Here is a 17,610-nt window from a genome sequence, read left to right as displayed (position 1 = left end):
GACATGTTCCCGCCCATCTCGATGTGAGATAAATTGTTGGAGAAAGTTGTTTGAAACCACAGTGCAATTTGGGCCACTTGAAGCCAGCAACGGCTAATTAAATATCATCCTGAACCCACCTTTTCGCTGTTTTTGTACACCTTGGGACTGTTTTCGAAACGGGAGTTTTTTTTAAGGAGGGTTTATAAAAAATAGAAAAAGAACTAAAGGAATTCAATTCAAAACATTTGCGCAGAATTGAGAGACGTTGCAGGGGTCGTAGGCAGGCTGGGCTCCAATCTCTAAAGCAAGCCCACAGTGTCACCAGCCTTCAAAGACGGTCAGACGTGTTAGCTGGTTATGCTTTGTTTTCTGCAAACAAGTTAAGTCGCATTTTAGCTTCAGGACACAGGGAAGAAGTCCATATCATGAACAAAAGCCAAAACCCCAAACAGTACGTGACATTTATTCTCTTTAGATGCGTCTTTCTTCAGGAGAACTCGTGCCTCTTACTGGGCTCTGTTTAGTTTGATGATGAAGTTACTGTCTTTTATTAATCATATCATTGAAATGGTATAGCTTTCAGATAGAAAGCAAATGGAAACATCGCTGTGACCCATATATGAGGAATGCTTGGTTTTGGCTAATTTTAACTGTTAAAATGTTAACCAAAACCCCAGGTCAGGATCTGCTGTTTTCTTTGTGGCAGAGGGCTCTTTGATATTCAGTCAGAGTTAACCTAGATTGTGTGCTTGCCATTATTTATTTTAACTGATTATTGGTTGCATTTCTATGACAGTGTCAACAGCAAACAGACCTAAGAAAAAAACTGAGACCAAAACACATCCAAACACTAGGAAAATGCAGTAAGGTGACTGTGAGAAGAATTACTGTATGTCTCTGTATACACCGCATTAGGAATATACAAAGATTTTTGAGAGTTCATTGATTCCCATATAGATAACAACATTTTTTGCTTCATGGACTTTTCATTCAATTTCTAGTTGTGTGACAACCTTGTTTCACGCCAAGGCACCTATTGTAATTTTCCTCTTCTGTCTTTCCAGATGATCAGAGAAGCACAGTCCATGTGCCCAGACTTGCATGCTAAAAAAATCACTGTAAAGATCTTCCTGCGCAGTCACACCTGAAGAGGGAATGATTAGGGTTGCAGAAATGACTTCCGATTTTTAAAGAATAGCCTAATCTGTGTACTGAACAGAGAGATCTGTCAGCCCGTTTTAAAAAGGTACTCAAACTTTTAATATTGCAGTCTACCAGAAAGCACCTATTAGCTCTTTAAAAGAAACCCCAGCAGCATGAACAATCAAACAGATCTACAATGGACCAAAATGCAAACACCTGACACTTTTAAGATTGAACATCGCACAATTTGCAGTGTTGGTGCAGATAACTTAAAAATAATGCATTAGTTTTGAGTAATCCAAAATGCCTAATTTAATGGATTATTTATTACTTCGTGATTATTATTAACAAGTTAGTGGAAACAGCTTTTAAGAATAGCTTTTTTATAGTTTCCTACTTGCACAGTAACAATATGTATGCTTGACAGATCACAGTATCTGCTTCCTTTACATTTCCCCTTAACCCGATTAGTTAATTTTAAAAAGTAATGCATAATATATAGTTATATATATATAAATGCATTACATTTTAAAAGTAGCTTCCCCAGAAAAGGCAGTTTGCAACATCACAGATTCATTCCTCAAGTTGTAACTTATGGGGAGTATTCCATGTCAGATGTCAGGCATGTAGTTTGAAATGTGGAAATGATTTGATCTTGTAGTGTCAAAGCTGTCTGTGAAACCTACAGCTGGGGCGATGTAATAAGATGAAGTGGGCGACTGACCTCACAGGAAAAACCTTTTTGAGTTCAGTCCCACACTGCGGTACAGAGGTGTGATAAGGCTATGCACACAACAGATGTCTTAAACCTTCTTAGCATCACTGTCAAGAAAGATGCAAGACCAGCGTTCAACAATTCATTAAAGATAGAATTAATTCACAGATTCTTTCTTGTAGTGTATATTTTAGCTTACTTTCTTTCTGCCTCTTAATGAGAAGAAAAAAAAGCCTTGCACAAAATCTAATTTGGAAATGGAGTAGTGATAAAAATTGCCTGTGTCCTTCTCATTGGTTGTTAATCCGGGGTTCTCAGCTGTGGTGCTGGCGTTCCACACATCTGTTGGTTTTTGCTCAAGCTCTCAGTTACAAAGTTGTACTCTAAATTAACCTATTGACAGCGTTAATTTGAACTCTTTAATTGCTCTCAGCTCTTTGACTGCTGCATACCTTAAGCAAGATGTTTGGCATTTGTGTGAACCTCCAGGACCAGGATTCTCAAACCTGGACTGAACCAGCTGATTTGCTCAGCTTGAATGCAGAAGTGGAAAAAAAAAATATGTGGAAGTGTGTTTAAAACTGGGCACAGGAGGTACTTCTTAACCAAAAGGTGGTAGGAGTCTGGAACAAGCTGTCCAGCCATATTGTACAATTCAATACCCTGGTTTCCTTCAAGAAATGGCAGGATGAGGTCCTCAGATCAGTTGGCTACTGACAACCAAACGGGCCAGGTGGCCAGAATGACCTTCTCTCATTAGGAGCTTTTCTCGTGATCTCACTTCAGCTATTTAAGGTGTTGTGACAGCATTAAGACACCTCAGGTGTCCTCTGCATACATAGCCTCATGGCCAGACACGCTGTGTCCCTTCCTTCCTTCCTTTTGTGCTCACTTGTGGGATCAAGGAAAGGTCTCTGTTGATTTATGGTAAAAGAAAAAATAAAACCACTACAAATTAACCTGCAGGCGAGCAGAAAGGTGCAGGGGTAAGCACAACATGCAAATGTCAGAAGTTTGCTGAGGCGGTGCCGTCGGTTGTTCTCCTCGTAGATACACATCTGTGACTGCAGAATCGCACCTTGTTTCCGGGAGGCTCTTGCTTCTCGTTTTACCTAAACTTCGCTCCTCACCTCGGTCGCTTCAGGAGCGTTTGCAAGCCCTGCCTGTACGCCACGGTGCCATAGCGCAGCCTGGCACATCTTCTCTCCCGACCCATCACCCAGAGCAGCTGCCATTGTTTATCCATCTTTCGATGGTGTGGTTTTTATCGCTTAAGATGAAGAAACTATACAGTTCAAGATTATAGAGAGGGCACAGCCCAGAAATCTAGAGACAGACCTAGAATTAACCAATAATGACTGCCAGGAAGCAGCAGAGGGTTAAATCTCCCTCAACTATCTCATATGACTCACTGTAGTAGATCTTGGCAAAACACTGACATTGGCACTCTGAACATATGGACCTGAAGGAGACCATAGATAAAAAGCAAGACTTTTCTTGAACATTGCATGGGAGGTTTCTTCATGTTCTGTTGTCTACAAGAATGTCACTGCTTGCTAGTCTTCTCATTTTAATTCCTCAAAGGCTAATTACAGGACACCGTGGTGGTGTGTGCATTTCACTGAGGTAATTCACCCTACAATCAGCAGTATTTTTCCTCCTTTTGATAGAAACGATCATTTTCTCACAATAGCAACAAATGCAGTAATTGATGTAACTTGATATTTATGCCAATTGCCATTTTACTTCTACCTTGAATTCTTCTTCTGCACGAGAATACTTCAATTAGTGCTATGTGCTATTGCTAAGCATAACAATTTCACAATTATTTAATAAAAAATTAAATAAAGTAGGCAAAAAATGTTTACAATTCACATAAGTATATCAAGGGAAACCAAATGAAATTCTAAGTTAATAAAAAAACTATTACAATGTTCCATTCTTTAAAAAAAAAGTTGTTCAGGGGAATAAAGTTAGATAATCTCATTGGAAGTCTTAGTTCTTATCCAATGGGTAGTTAAAAGATGGGTAGATTTTAAGCAAATTTCCAACACACTGCAACAGTCTTTTCTTTCAGGTCCAATATCAGCAGAACGAAGATCAGTAAACTCATTTCCCTGAATCTTCACAGATTCCAGGTGAAACAATTATCTAACATCAACAACCCACCCCCGAAGCTAAAGGGCAGTAGAAAACATTTGAAAAGGTCAGGTGTGACTGTTTGTTATATTAAAGGTGGGCTGTGTGCTATGAGGAACTGTCACTGCACAGAGAGGAGAGTGGAACAGTAGATCTTGAGATGCAAGGGGCTTCTAAAATAAGAGCCTGTGGGCTGTCATTTACAAATGGAACCCTAAGAGGTGAACAGCCCTCTACAAATTCCATGATTGTAAGTGAAAAGCCTTGCCACACTGATTCAAACCGACCACACACAGTCACACAGAGCGCACAGCAGCTCCTCTTATCAGAACAGACCTACAAGAAGTACAGCTGGCTGAGAGAAAGAGTGAGAAGTGACTGTGGTGATGAAGAAGAGTCTTCAGGATTCTTGTAAATTATTCACCTTCTTGTAAATGCTTGAACTTTAAAATGCTTTGTACATAATCCTTTATCTACATTTTTTTTTACTCCCCAACAAACTTGTGTTTGAAAGTAGCAATGACACTTACTTTAACCTGTGAACTCAACTTGCATTGGCCTGCATCTCATTGTGACTAATGGTAAATCCCAAGATAAGGCAAAAAAGTCAGACTTGAAAATAATCACTGACTTGCAGAAACCACTGCATGAATGAGGCACATGTAGAATTATTACTAATTTTTTCTACAATTATGGTGTGTTTGAACAGCTGTAGCAGTGATAGTAATTGTATCCATGTTGTTTTTTGTTAAGCACTAAATCTGGTCACGCTTGAGCACAGAGGATATGTTCATTTTTGCCACACAGGGAGTTTTTCCAGTTGAAGGAGAATAACCGGATTGCAGGTCTCCTGGTCTATTTTCTTCTCTCCCTGTCCTGCTCTCCTACAGTACTTGTTTCCTCCTCCTGCTGAGGCCTAGTGCCATAGAGGTGTCCTGTTTGTTTTTGTGCCTCGAGAAGGGCGCTGGGTAATTTGTTTAGACCCTAGAGAACAGCCAGGGCACTGCTCCCTTAACACCAGAGGCTTCAGCTGAGCATTTTGATAAAATTATGCAAAAGCTCTCCAGAAATTACAGTAGAGGGAGAAGCTGTTACTTGTTCATGTAACATTTTCCACGTTTAGAAAACATTTCACAATGTTTTACATGTATTTTAATAGTCAATTCAGTTAGTTGCACTGTATTGTAATAGTGCAACTAACCAAGACCGGGTCATTTTATACATCATGATTCTTCCCTAGTAATGTTCTGGCAAAGAACACAAATAACACCATAATCAATCTTCTAGTTATTAAAAGGATTGCAACATTTTTACTTGTGCATGATCTGTTCCTACATTTTTCATGTTATTGTATTTGCTGAGTTCCGAGTCACTACTCCAGGATTTATCAATAACTCACAGAGTAGAAGAGACAGGTGGAATTTTCTGTCCTGAATTACTGGTGTTCTGTGGCATGTATACTTCTCCAGTGAGTAAACGGAGCCGGCTGACATGATGTAGTGGTCCTGTTTGCTTTAGATGGAAAGGATTTAAGAAAGTATGCTCAGGTGAAGGGACACCTCCAAAATCAAATGCAGAAAATCCTTTCTTTTTCTGATGTAATCTTTAATTACATAAATCTTTATAGAAAATGCATTTAAATATCACTTTTTAGGGTCAGAACAACCAGAGTCTGGAGTATCTTGATATTGATATGACAAATAACTGGAAATGAATGGTGACTTTTGTTCTGCACAAGGAAAAGCAACAAAACAGAAACACAGGAAAGATTAATTCCACTTTTGAACCTCATAAAGTAGCAAAGCACTTTACAGCAGCAAGCTGGCCTTAATTCCCTGCCCACAATGCCCTTCTGTGTTCCCACTGAGCGCGCTCTCTAATTATGCGTCTCTAACAAGGTTTTATCCATTGTGCGTTGCCCACCCCCCTACCCTTCCTTTCCAGTACGCACACAATACTGGGACCAGCAGGCTCCGTTAAGTACCTGTTGCGCTCTCCTCCTCGGCGCACAATGAGCAGGCCGCATCGCCATGGAAACGTAACAGCTGCAATGCTTTGTATTCAAGGTCCCTATTTACTTTTCTGTGATTCTACCAGCCGGGGAAGTGCTTAGGGGGATGTGAGCAGGCCACTCAGAACAGCGGTCTTGCAATCCCTTATTCCTAAACAAAACCATATAAACACTCGTACACCACACCCACCAAGCCAGTGCTCACGATTTAGGATTTAAACCAAAAAGCACAAGTATAAAATGTTTTTTTTTTCTTATTTGAACTGGGGAAGAGGGTGGGAAGCTCTTGGAAGAATCCTTTCCTTTATTCTGTTCATATTGTGCTTTTGTTTTCCTAATAGCGTTTTGTCCTCCTGCTCTTCAGTGTCCAGATTCACTTATTTTCTCCTGGATGAATGCTGCAGATAACCCTTCACCCATAAGGAAGAGAATGAGGCTCTTGTGCAGAGAAAGCAGGATAATAGATTTTGCTATCTAACCTCTTTTACAGAGGGCACAGGTTGAGACTATTCCGGAACCATCATATTTCAGACCCACTTAAGCTGATTTATTTGAATTAACTTTTTGTCTTTTTATTTAGTTTTTTACATGAAACTATTGGGCTTTAAGTGGTCAGTTTGTTGCGTTTGCTAACAGCTCCTTTTCGCCTCTTTGCAGATGATGAGAATCTTCCAGTGTTCCCAGAGAACTCTAAAGCAATAGATAGCATAGAGTTGGCCTTGTATTGTGGTTGAGCTGAAATGCATGCATGACTAAATTACACTTTTTTGATAATGCATTAAGTAACATCTAAACACCAGAAGCTATTTGAGTAAGTAGTATGTTCCCAGTTCATGAACCATAGTTTTCCTCTGTGTCAGTAAGCCCTCATGTGCTTTACCACACTAGACCATAAGAACATCATGGTCTACTGCACTGAACATTCAAATCGTTGTGGTATATCATGCTATTCCCATGGTCCAGTATAGCAAGACTGAATATATGATAAATCCCACAGGAACCAAGGGAAGGCTACGGTAAAACCACAGAAATGCAAAAATACTGTAGTAAATTTGCAAATATAGACTAAACTTTCATAAGGGTACTTTCATACTTCTCCTTGTAATGTACATTATATCCTTTTCAAAGGAATTTAGGGCTACTAGACAGACATTCAACAAAGCAAGGGATCTTCTAACTGGGGGTTGGCTTTCATCATACAAAGACTTGTTGGATCCTCTGTCTCCAACAGTGTTGTTCACCAATGTAAGCAATTCATAAGTACTGTTGAGTTGAACCTAGTTGCTATTCTGTCTTACATTTGTATCCAATACTCATCTTTGCAAGTGGTGTTAAGGATCTCCAGAGAATAAATTAATCTAAGAACACCAGATGCGTTAATAGTTATGCTTGTAGCTTGGGAAGTCTTGTTAGTTTGCTGGAACTGTTCATATACTATAATAAACAGGCAATCAATGAACTTACAAGAGACACCAAACTAGTTTACCCGCATTATTGGAGATAAAAAAGTGATGAATACCAAGTGTTAAACACACTGAGAACTCACACTTGTCAGACAAGTATACATTTTTTTCCTGTAGCTGCTGTGGGTGTTTTAGGTATAATTGTTTTTTTTTTGTAGACTGAACTTATTTTCCTAAATTGTTTTCTGATAATGAAGGTTTGGGGTTTGGGTATCTATGTCTCTTTATCTTTTGTGATTTGGGAGTCACTGTGATAAAATCGGTTTCTTGTTTGTCACTTTCAGAGGGAGGGGAAAGAGTGGGACTGTCCCTGTGACAGAGCAGGAAAAAGCAGAAAACAACAGATTACCTTATGGCAGCCTGCTTTTGCTTGATTCCCAATGGCTTTACTTTACTTCTCATCTGCATAAAGTATGCAGGGTTTTTTTTTACATAGCCATTTATTTCCTGGAGCATTATGTCTGTCAGCATACCTAGAACAAAAGAGTACAGCAGAAATACCAAACTCCCAAGGCATTCTGAACCTTTTTCCTTCCTTTTAGGAATTTGCGACCCATTCCACAACCAAAAAAAGGTCTCAGATGTTTGTTATTATGCTTTTTATAGCTTATAGAGTTTGGCTCCTCCTTGGATGCTATGAATGACTGCTCAGTCACTCCTGTTCGTCAGTTAATGAAATAGTTGCAATACCTACATACTATACAAACTTGACAACAAGACCTTTTGTATCCTAAAAAATAGCCTGTATAAATGATTCTCAGTCCAAGGGTACAGCTCATAATTTTGTCTACAGACTGTGGTCCTGTTATAGACGTCACTTGATGGCAGCAAGTTATGTTCTCTAACTTCCAAGAACTCGCTCCCCTTTTGTTACTCCTGCTCGTCATTTTCTTTCCAGCTCTTTTGTAACAGGTTAATTGTATTTCTGTGTGCACGTGGTGATGCTCTTTGTTCAAATGTAATCCATTAGGGACAGCAGTAGAAGAACAATGTAGAAGGGTTGTCTTAGCGTGAAAGGGTCCTGGCTGGGACTTGAAAAGACCTGCTCCTCCTCACAATGAGCAAGGCTTTGGTACAAAGTGGCTGGCAAGTCTTTCGCTGTTGCTGCTGTAGATTCTGTTGGTTCCGCATAGGGGAGATGAGAGGGTGAATTCTACCCAGGAGGTATCGAGTTGTATCAAAACCCCTGTACCGCTGCTGAAGGTTAGGGAGTGAAATATAGCAGCTTGGTCCCTTTGCAAGTTTTTGAAAGCTAGCATTTGCAAAAAATGCTAAAAAAATGTCTTAGCAATCACTTTCATGACCAGGAACTTGAAAAGCAATAATAAAAAAGGCTGGGGAAACTACTCACACTAATAATAAACTATTTTATAGAGCACCTTTTAAAAGTAACATCTCAAAGCACTTTACAGTAAATGTTTAAAAAAAGTTACAATGATAGCAAATTACAAAGTACATATAAGACAAGAGAGTAGTGCAGCAGAAGTTAGAAAATTGAGCAGACACTGACACTAAGTAAAATCCTTTCTGCAACTAAAGGTTTTGAGTCTAGATTGAAGTGCACTCAGGGTAGGTGGATATCGCCGATATACTCGGGGATAGAATTCCAGAGCTGACAGTCCCCTTACACCCAGAGTGGAGAACATAGGAAGTCTGTCGATCCATGTTGCTCAGAATCCCCTAGTTCTGCACAGTACCAGTTACTGCGCCCCTCTGGAAAGCCCAGCAGGCGGTTGAGCTCCTGAGAGAGTAGCCGTCCCCTCTCTAGGGCATTGCAAAACCCAAGCAGGGCTGGATGTACATTTCATGCAAATGCTGTCATCGCGGAGGCTGCCCTGTCATTTCATCTGTCCCGGCTGCACGTGCATCCTGACCTCAGAGCTCTGAAAGATTCCAGACCCGCCGTTTTCCACTCGGGGAAATTCGGCGCACACCCTCTCGGTTCGGTCCCAGGACACCGAGAGGTGCTTCCCTGTCCCCAGCGACCCACGCTGCTGCCCCACGAGGTCAGGGTAGAAGACTGGAGCCACAAACCCAGGGACAGAAGTGAACGGCGCACTCTAGAGGTTGGTAACCTTTCGTTTCACTGGTGCTAAAATTAGTGCTTGGATCATGGTGAATTCCCCCCCCTCTTTTATTGCCATTATTTTTAGTGAAAGCCGGTGGAGCTACATTAGGCAGTGAGAATTCCACTGCTCTCTCTTCCTTCAGCTGGCAGCTGAGTGGACCTGATGATGATAGCATTAGATGCCCTTTTCTCTCAGGCATATTGCCAAATCATTTCTAATAATTCAGCAATAAGGTCTCTCTTAATTCACAGAATGTTCGATGGTGACTTTAAAGTTTATGGAATTAATTCAGGGCTAATCGGTTTCTTGTACTCCAAGAGACGACCTGCAAGGGGTGCTAAGGCACTGTGTCAGTCAGTGTTCCCATAATGTTGATTGGTTTGAGCACCATTCGTCATTTTTGTCCAGTTAAAAACGTGTCTGGTTTGAATTAAAAAAAGAAAACCGCAGTTAGAAAAGTGGATATCTTGATATCGGGTGGCATTTGCATAGACGGTATCTTTGATTGTAACATAGTTACAAAATGTGTCACAATGCGAGCCCTTTATGCTACACTGTAATACAGGTGCTACAAGAATACAAGAATCAGAAATGTGTCACTACGAATGATCTTTTTTTTTTTAAACGTGCATCAGAAAACAAAGGTTTCGATTGTGTTTGTAGTTGGTAAGGGGGCCTGCATTTTTCCTACGCAGCAGCATTTTCTTTCTGTGAGCTTTTGCATGCAAAACTTTAAAACAAAACAATTTTTCTTTTGCTCGATAGTGTGATTGGTCGAACCAGTTATGCTGAAAAGATAAATTGGGCTGATGCTCTTACCCAAATCAGTTTACATTTGTACCTAATAATACAGCTGGGGAATTTTACTGACGCAAACTGAGTGAAGTACCTTGATCAGGGGTGCAACAGCAGTGTCTCACCTGGGACTTGAGCTACCCACAGGCTTCCAGTTACGAGTCCAGAGTCCTGCTCATGCTCTACCCTGGTTTAATGTACTAAGGCTTCAAAGACCTCTTATTTCAAAGGAGAGGAAAATGGTTTCATGCGGTTCTGCCTGTGTGCTGCCCTGTGGATGATGCTGAGCAATAATTGGGAGTGACGGGGCATGTGGGGCACTGTGGACGTGGCTTGAAATTAATTAGGAGGGTGAATGAAGCTGGGAGGCCACCAGCCAACGGGCTGGCAATGGAGCAGATCGCCCCTGCTGACAGAGGGCACAAGGCAAGCTGGATGGTATAATGCAGAACAAGACAGGGACGTGTGACAGATGCAGAAAGAGTGGACCTGAAGAATCGGAGGGGGCAGTTTTAGGCTGCGTTACCAGTCTTAAAATCTTTTTGCCGTTTATGACTTTTAGAGCAGCGATGATAAAAATATACATGTCTGGCGCCCCTCATGTCTCCAGAGCTGCTCAACCCCCCCCCCCCCGTGAAGTGTTCAGGATTTTTTTTTTAAATTCTGTTGTTAATTTTTCTTCCCCCATGAAAATCCAGAGGGGTATTTAATTAACAAGAAAGCAATAGCTAAGACAGTTTGAAGCTTGGTAGCATTAACAAAATCAATATTTTATTCCAGTGGGCACTTCAAACAAAAGAAGTTGCCACTTATCAGCTTGGTTGTAATTTTGGAAGGTTCTGATATCACAATATACAGTGCTTCATCAAGTCTTTAGAGAGAGGGGGGACTTCATTTGAGCCTGATGAAACTGCACTTTGATTACAAATGTATATTCTAGTGCTGGCAGTCCAGGGATTATTCTTGCAGACAAAGTACATTTCTCATAATTTTGGACACGTTCTCATTTCTCCATCTCTGTCAGCTGTCATGATCTGCTGGGAGATGTAGTTAAAGAGTTAACTCGCCTGCGTGGACTCAATTTCCCAGCGATTCTGAACAATCGCACTTGCTCTTCCACAACGCTATTTCTATGTACAGAGAAACGGATAAAAAACGATTATTAACTGGTCTTAAAAGGAAAGCTTGTATTTCTGCTTTCCCCAAAACCATTATCAAATCCGATTTAAAAAAAGAAAGGTCAGCTACATGCAAAAGTCCTGTCCAAGGCCTGTGACAATTTCTCTCGCTGCCCGGGCCAAGCTGGCGCATGTGCGCAATGTTGAGAGTCCAGACACTGCCTGCCAGCCCCGCCACCCCTATCCGTTTCTGCACTGAGCCCGCTAGACAGACCTGCAAATCCAGAAATACTTACCAGGTTCCGGGCTGCCCTGCCAGTCTGCGGCAGTGGGTATTTTTGTAAATGCATTGTGGCAGGCAGGCATGCCACCCCCCGCCATCAAGTCATGAACAGAAGGGAAAGTGAGATAGCATCGAAGTCACAGAGTGCTGAGGAAAGGGTGGTACTGCCAAGAACGGCCCCAGGAGCCTGCCTGGCTACTAAGAATAGCAGGATACCAGCTGAGCAGTCAGACACAAACAAGGCTCCTGGACTGCACTTGTTCACAGGCTCCACAGCGTCTTGCTGAACATGCTTCTGAAATGCCCAGAGGCCAGCTCTCGCCTAACTCTCATGGTGAAGCCCTGGAGCTGCTCCTCACTGACCCAGGTAGGGATGACCGCTCTCTGGAGGACTCCAGGTGGGCCTCTGAATTAGCCAGTGCTCTCTGGTCAGCTGTGAAATAAAGTGATGGCAGGGTTGGGATTAGGTGACGAAGTGCTACGCAAACGGATTTTCCCATTCCCTGAGCAACTATGGGAACACAAGCTTTATCTTGGCCTCTCTACTTGCGCTTATCATTGGGGTATATAGACTGTATTTGAGAATATATCGGTGTCCTTTATTAACTTGGGTGTCATTTTGTAACGACTTTGTGCTACAACATATAGCGAATGTACAACTTTTTATTTGTATGTGGAGAAGGAAGAGAATTTGGCAGTTTACAGTTCATGAACGCAAATGAACAGTTCAGCACAGAAGAGGAATGGTACAGTTTCTTATTGGTGACAGTTCAGTCCCAAAAAAGCTGCTACACTCAAGAAACATTTAAAAGCAGTGGAGACCCCTGATAGTGTAATAGTGGTAGACCCCATTCCCCCCTTTTGAACAGAGGATATTGGTTTGTTCCTGGCCTGTATCATTACTCTGCCTTGCTTCCTGCACTGTGTTGCTTTTGTCCATCTCTTGCCTATTGTTCACACTTCCTTTGTTCCTCTTTCTGCAACAATGGATTTTTTTCTTTGTTCTTTTTGGGTTTGTTGGTTTTGATTTTCTTTCCTCCTTTAAAAAAAAGGCACAGGGCTGACAGGATCACATCCATCTCCAGTATAACCTGTCACTGGGATAGCTCAATATTAGCAGGAAATAAATCCACATCCATACATGCAGACAGACAGCTCCACATGATAACTGACCACAGCATTACCAGGCCCTGCTCAGGAAACCAGGTTTGCTGCTGTAAGTGGTGTTTGTGGACCAGCAGGTGGATCTTTTACACCAACAACTGGGGACATGGTGCTAAAGTTGGAGCTGTCCTTGAGATTAGATCTTAAACTTGGGTCATTAGCGATCCCATGGCACTGTTTGTAAGAATAGTCCTGGCTAATTAATCTCCACCCTGTTTGCACAGCCTGGCCTCCCTAAAAGTTTTCTCTTAAATCCATTGGTGAAGCAGTTTTGCACTTTTCCACCCAATCCACTGTGCAGCGGGGCTGCTGGTACAGAATGGCTGCTGTGTGTCACCCGGGTTGGGGCTGCACTTCAGGTGTGGATAGAGTGGGTTCCTTCTTACATACAAACAGCTTTTAAAAAATACATAAGCTTTAAAAAGGTGATCCCAACTAGATTTATTCCACAACATTAATTCTTAGAATGCTTCTTCCTTTGCCACTCGAGATACCGGAAGAACCTGCAAGAAAATGACGGGCAGATCCGAAACAGTCTTTTTCTGGGGGCTTGGGAAGGGGTGGAAGTCACGCAACGCTACCGCACAAGTTTTTGCTGAGCTCTCCCAAGAGAGAGAGCACAGCCTTGGCACACAAGAGAGCATCTCTCCAGACTCGGCTTGGGTGCAGCCACACCCCATCGAAGAGATTCTACTTCAGCCTCCTGCTGTCAGGCCCTCCACTGAATCTGCACCCACAGTGGGAAATGATTTGTCGTTTTTAAGGAAGAAAGTGCCAAGACACACAACTGAAGCCAATATGCTTGGATAGTTTGCAATTCAGCTTGATGATAGAACAGAAATAAAAACATAACAAACCAGAAAGCAACCAGTAATTCAGGTATCCTTCTCATTTTTAGAAGCTTGTGGCAATTTACAATGCCACATTGTAATTTACAATTTACAATGTGCTCCCTAATCTTTATAAAATAGGGTCTATTTCCTGTGTTCTCAGTCAAATTTCCCCAATATACATGCCAGTGCAAGTCCTTCCTACCTTCTGCAAACCTAAAGGAAGTCGAAGGAGATTTATCTCGCTCCTATGAATGAGCCAGTTGACTATTTTACAAACACAGCTTTCCTGGTTCTCTACTGCAGCCATTCCCAATTCTGGTCCTGGAGGACCATCTTGACTCTTAAAAAGATTATGGTTGTTATTGGATTAATTGGACCAGTTTAGTAGTGGTGCTTTTAAGAGACCTGGAAAACCTGAAGACATGCTGACCCCCCAGGACCAGGACTGCAGACTTCAGCCTGGAGGGGGAGGAGAGACTGAAGACATGACAGCCCTCCAAGACCAGCAGTGTCAGTGCTGTATAGCCACAGGGCTGGGCTTCTCATTCTGTTCTCTAAGCTAAGGTTTATTTTCTGCAATTTTCTTGGTAAAAAAAAAAAGTTTCAACTCTTTTCTTCACCTCCCCCATTCACCTACAATGTTTTGCTTTGGTGTGTTTCTGTTGGTTCTGCAGTTTCCCTCCAGGAGGATTCAGAGCAGACCGCTTCATATACGTCTGACGTAATGAGAATACTTTGGGGGGCCTGCAAAATCGCGACGCATCACTCCATTTTACAATTCCAGCTAGCCTTGACCTTGCGATTTCTGCATTCTCCACAACACACCGGCTCCCAAGTCAGATGCTAATTCCCTGAACACTAATCGGTTTCTAGTTCTAGAATTAAAACTTGTTAAGCTGTCAGCTGCATTGAGCTCTCGATCTTGAGGTATGCACAGTGTGTGGTGCATGTACACCATGCACACCAGCTGAAAGTAGGACTCCCTAATTGTGGCTAATCATACAAAGAAGAGGCCCCCAGGCCAATGACTATGTGCTCTATAAAGGTATATTTATATGGTCAGAACCTTTCAAGTATTTTGCCTGCCTACAGAGAGAATCACAGTCCTCTTTCTATTTGCGATTTAAAATATTCCCCTTCTGCGTCTTGAATTGCTGTTGATGAAGGCTTTCTTCTGCAAAATGTCAAATACATGGTTTGGCTCCCATCATCCTTACAGTACATCCTTACAGTAACTTTGCACATCAAGTGCATTCAAACAAATACTAAGGGTTGGGGCCTTAATTTCACTGTTCAACTCTGAAGACAAAGACCTTTGGAATGAAGAGCTTGCTGCTGAGAGCTGTTTTTTACATTGCTAACCTGTCAGACCAGATAGGCCAATATGGGGTTCCATTGCAGGATTGATCAGCAATGTTTGGGTTGAGGGGGATCGTGAATCCTCTCTCTGACATTGGAGGCTTAGACCTCTGTGCTGTATATCAGCATTGCATCGTTGGAGTGTAATGTTGATGTACAGAAGCACTTCAAAGAATTTTATTTATAAATGCGTCACAAATATTGCCTTTTTTCCTTGTTAAACTGTAACTGATCCGAATCCTCTGCAAGAAGTGAGGAGTTATTGATACTACATGGGTCATATTACACAGCACAGGTTAAAACAATAGGATCTTGGCACAGAGCGCTCAGGTTATTGTTCTCAGTTTTCAAAGTGCTGACTGCAAAAACCGGTACCTTTTTTATAAAGTTTTCAATTAGAAATAAGAAAGCTAATCTAAAAACCTTGTGAACTTGATGGATGATGTTTAAAAGGCATGAACAACTTGGATTGGAGTAAAATAAATAGTCCTTAACTTCAAGGCAGTGTTCAGACAGGGCAACAATTTTCCTCTGTCTTTACTGTTGACAGACCAGCTACAGTTGGTTACACAGTAAGCAACCGACTTTAACAGCTCTCTATTAGTAGGAGTGTCTAGCTGAACACAGAGTCTGGAGTGTTTATTGCTACCAGTTTTCCCACAGTAGAGTTTTCTTTTTGTGGTGGTTTGGTTATTCTTAAGAAGTATTCTGAGGCAACAGGGACTCCTCCAACTTCCTATACAAGGCTTAAATTCATACTCGGCTCTTGAAGATAAAGGATTAAGATCAGATGAAGAATAAGAAGCTCTTAATCATATATAAAACACAAGGAGAGACGGCCTGTTTTTGGCTTCAGGTAAAACACGCTAGGGCATTATGGTACAATCCTGCGATCCCAAGGTGCTGCCCTTCAGATGAGACCTAAAACTTTGTTATTGCATTCTGTGGTCATTAAAAATTCCAGGGCATCTTTCACAAAAAGAGTAGGGGTGTTTCCCGGTGTCCTGGCCAAATTTCCCCTTGACCTTAACCAGTCATGGCCTCCTAGTAATCCCCATCTAAGAACTGTCTTCATCACTCTTTTCTCCTCCCCACTGATAGCTGATGTGTGGTGAGCGTACTGGAGCACCATGTCTTTCATGGCAGTATCCAGGTGGGGCTGCACACTGGTGGTGGAGGGGAGTCCCCATTGCCTGTAAAGCGCTTTGAGTGGAGTGTCCTGAAAAGGGCTATATAAGCGTAAGCAATTATTATTATAGGTTACATCACTGTAATATGCTATGTTTTAACCTGTTGTGTCCGAGACCCAAGATGGAACTCTCTCCCTATCCCCTCTTGTTCCTGGCAGGATGTGTGAACCCAGCCCCACTCCGCCGTCTCTCCAGGCCAGCAGGGATGTGATGATGGTTGGCGTGAAGTGCGAAGAGGAGGAGGGGGAAGTGGGCCGGGAGCCCCAGGGAGCCTCGCCGTGCGACTGGACCGCTCCTGCTCCCGCGACCCGCACCGAGAGCCAGGCGGGAACGCCCCGCAACGTGCGCACGCCCTCGGTAAATCCCCAACTGGCCAACGCACGGGAGTCTTTCAAGACCCGCTCTTCTTTAAAATGGATCTGCACTGCAGAGTCCAGCCCTACTGAAATTTTATTATGGATTTGTCCATTTCATTCACAGCACATCAGGCTCCATGGTCACTACAGGACCATGCTGTTACATGTGTGTGTGAAGGGACTGGACGCGTGTTTGGGGGAGAGGAGTTCTGTAATTCCCAGTGTGCGGTGAATTTAACAAGTTGTGTTTAATAGCTCTCTACTGAATTGTTCAATTAATAATTGGAAACTTCATGGTAACCTACAAAACACACTGGGTTAGGGCTCTGTAGGACCAGAACTGGAGATCCCCACGCTTGTGAATGAAATGTAGTATTTTGGCTAGCAATTTGACGCCCTAAGACTGGCCTGCACTCCCTTGGTGGGTGCTGATGTTAGCTCCCTCTAGTGTGCATGTTCCCATAGACGATGACCATGTTCCACATTGCCAAAATCAATAAGAAAATGCAACTGCATAAACCTGATGTTACATGTAGATCAAATCAATAATCAGAACTGATGGGAGTCCTGCCCTGTCAGATCTACAGCAAGGTTAATCGAAGCTGCTATGTCCCTACAGGAGGGCTCACCAGGAGAGGAGAGGATGCACAGACACAGCCCATGTGGGCAGGACGGGCCACAGAGGGGACCGGACAGGCTGGAGTTTCACCGTAACATCAGCGAGGGTGAGACACAGCCCTGCCTCTCTCTATGCTAGAGAGCTACATGCAAGAAACAGGTTCTCTTGAATGCCTTGACCCTCCATTTAGCCAATATAGTTTACCTGATCTTTTAGGGTATGGATTTTTTTTCAGCTGATTTAATCTTTGCAAAAGGAAAAATAATATAAGCTGGATTTAACTGGGTTCAGGACACAGTTCAGAGGCCAGGTCTGTCTGAGTGCATGGTTTGTTAGGCTCTGTTTTGGCACTGGAGTCCCTCTTAGGCCTG

At 42.4% G+C, this 17,610-nt stretch overlaps 1 protein-coding gene and 1 long non-coding RNA gene across 10 annotated transcripts in view; one reads left to right on the top strand and one right to left on the bottom strand.

Moving 5' to 3' along the window:
- The window catches only part of sox13 (SRY-box transcription factor 13), a 41,509-nt gene that overhangs the window by 9,232 nt on the left and 14,667 nt on the right, over nucleotides 1–17,610 (top strand). For 7 of the 9 annotated variants that reach the window (XM_088640374.1, XM_088640370.1, XM_088640372.1 and 4 more), the window contains exons 2-3: nucleotides 16,423–16,621; nucleotides 17,240–17,345. In XM_088640374.1, the coding sequence (XP_088496500.1) occupies nucleotides 16,424–16,621; nucleotides 17,240–17,345 (304 nt within the window). In that variant the 5' untranslated portion in view covers nucleotide 16,423. Of the gene's footprint in view, nucleotides 1–8,745; nucleotides 9,520–11,944; nucleotides 12,086–16,422; nucleotides 16,622–17,239; nucleotides 17,346–17,610 lie in introns of those variants that run through there. The other 2 variants (XM_088640369.1, XM_088640367.1) reach the window with 2 other exon arrangements.
- LOC148658783 (uncharacterized) lies at nucleotides 4,709–11,852 on the bottom strand. Its single transcript, XR_015940169.1, has 3 exons — nucleotides 11,732–11,852; nucleotides 7,803–7,926; nucleotides 4,709–6,680 (listed from the first exon to the last, which is right to left on the bottom strand). It is a non-coding gene; the product is annotated as an uncharacterized LOC148658783 (long non-coding RNA).

The sequence above is a fragment of the Lepisosteus platostomus genome, chromosome 7 (assembly GCF_059453375.1).
Source record: "Lepisosteus platostomus isolate fLepPlt1 chromosome 7, fLepPlt1.hap1, whole genome shotgun sequence".
NCBI classification, from domain to species: Eukaryota; Metazoa; Chordata; class Actinopteri; order Semionotiformes; family Lepisosteidae; genus Lepisosteus; species Lepisosteus platostomus.
This window is presented reverse-complemented; position numbering and strand designations above follow the sequence as displayed.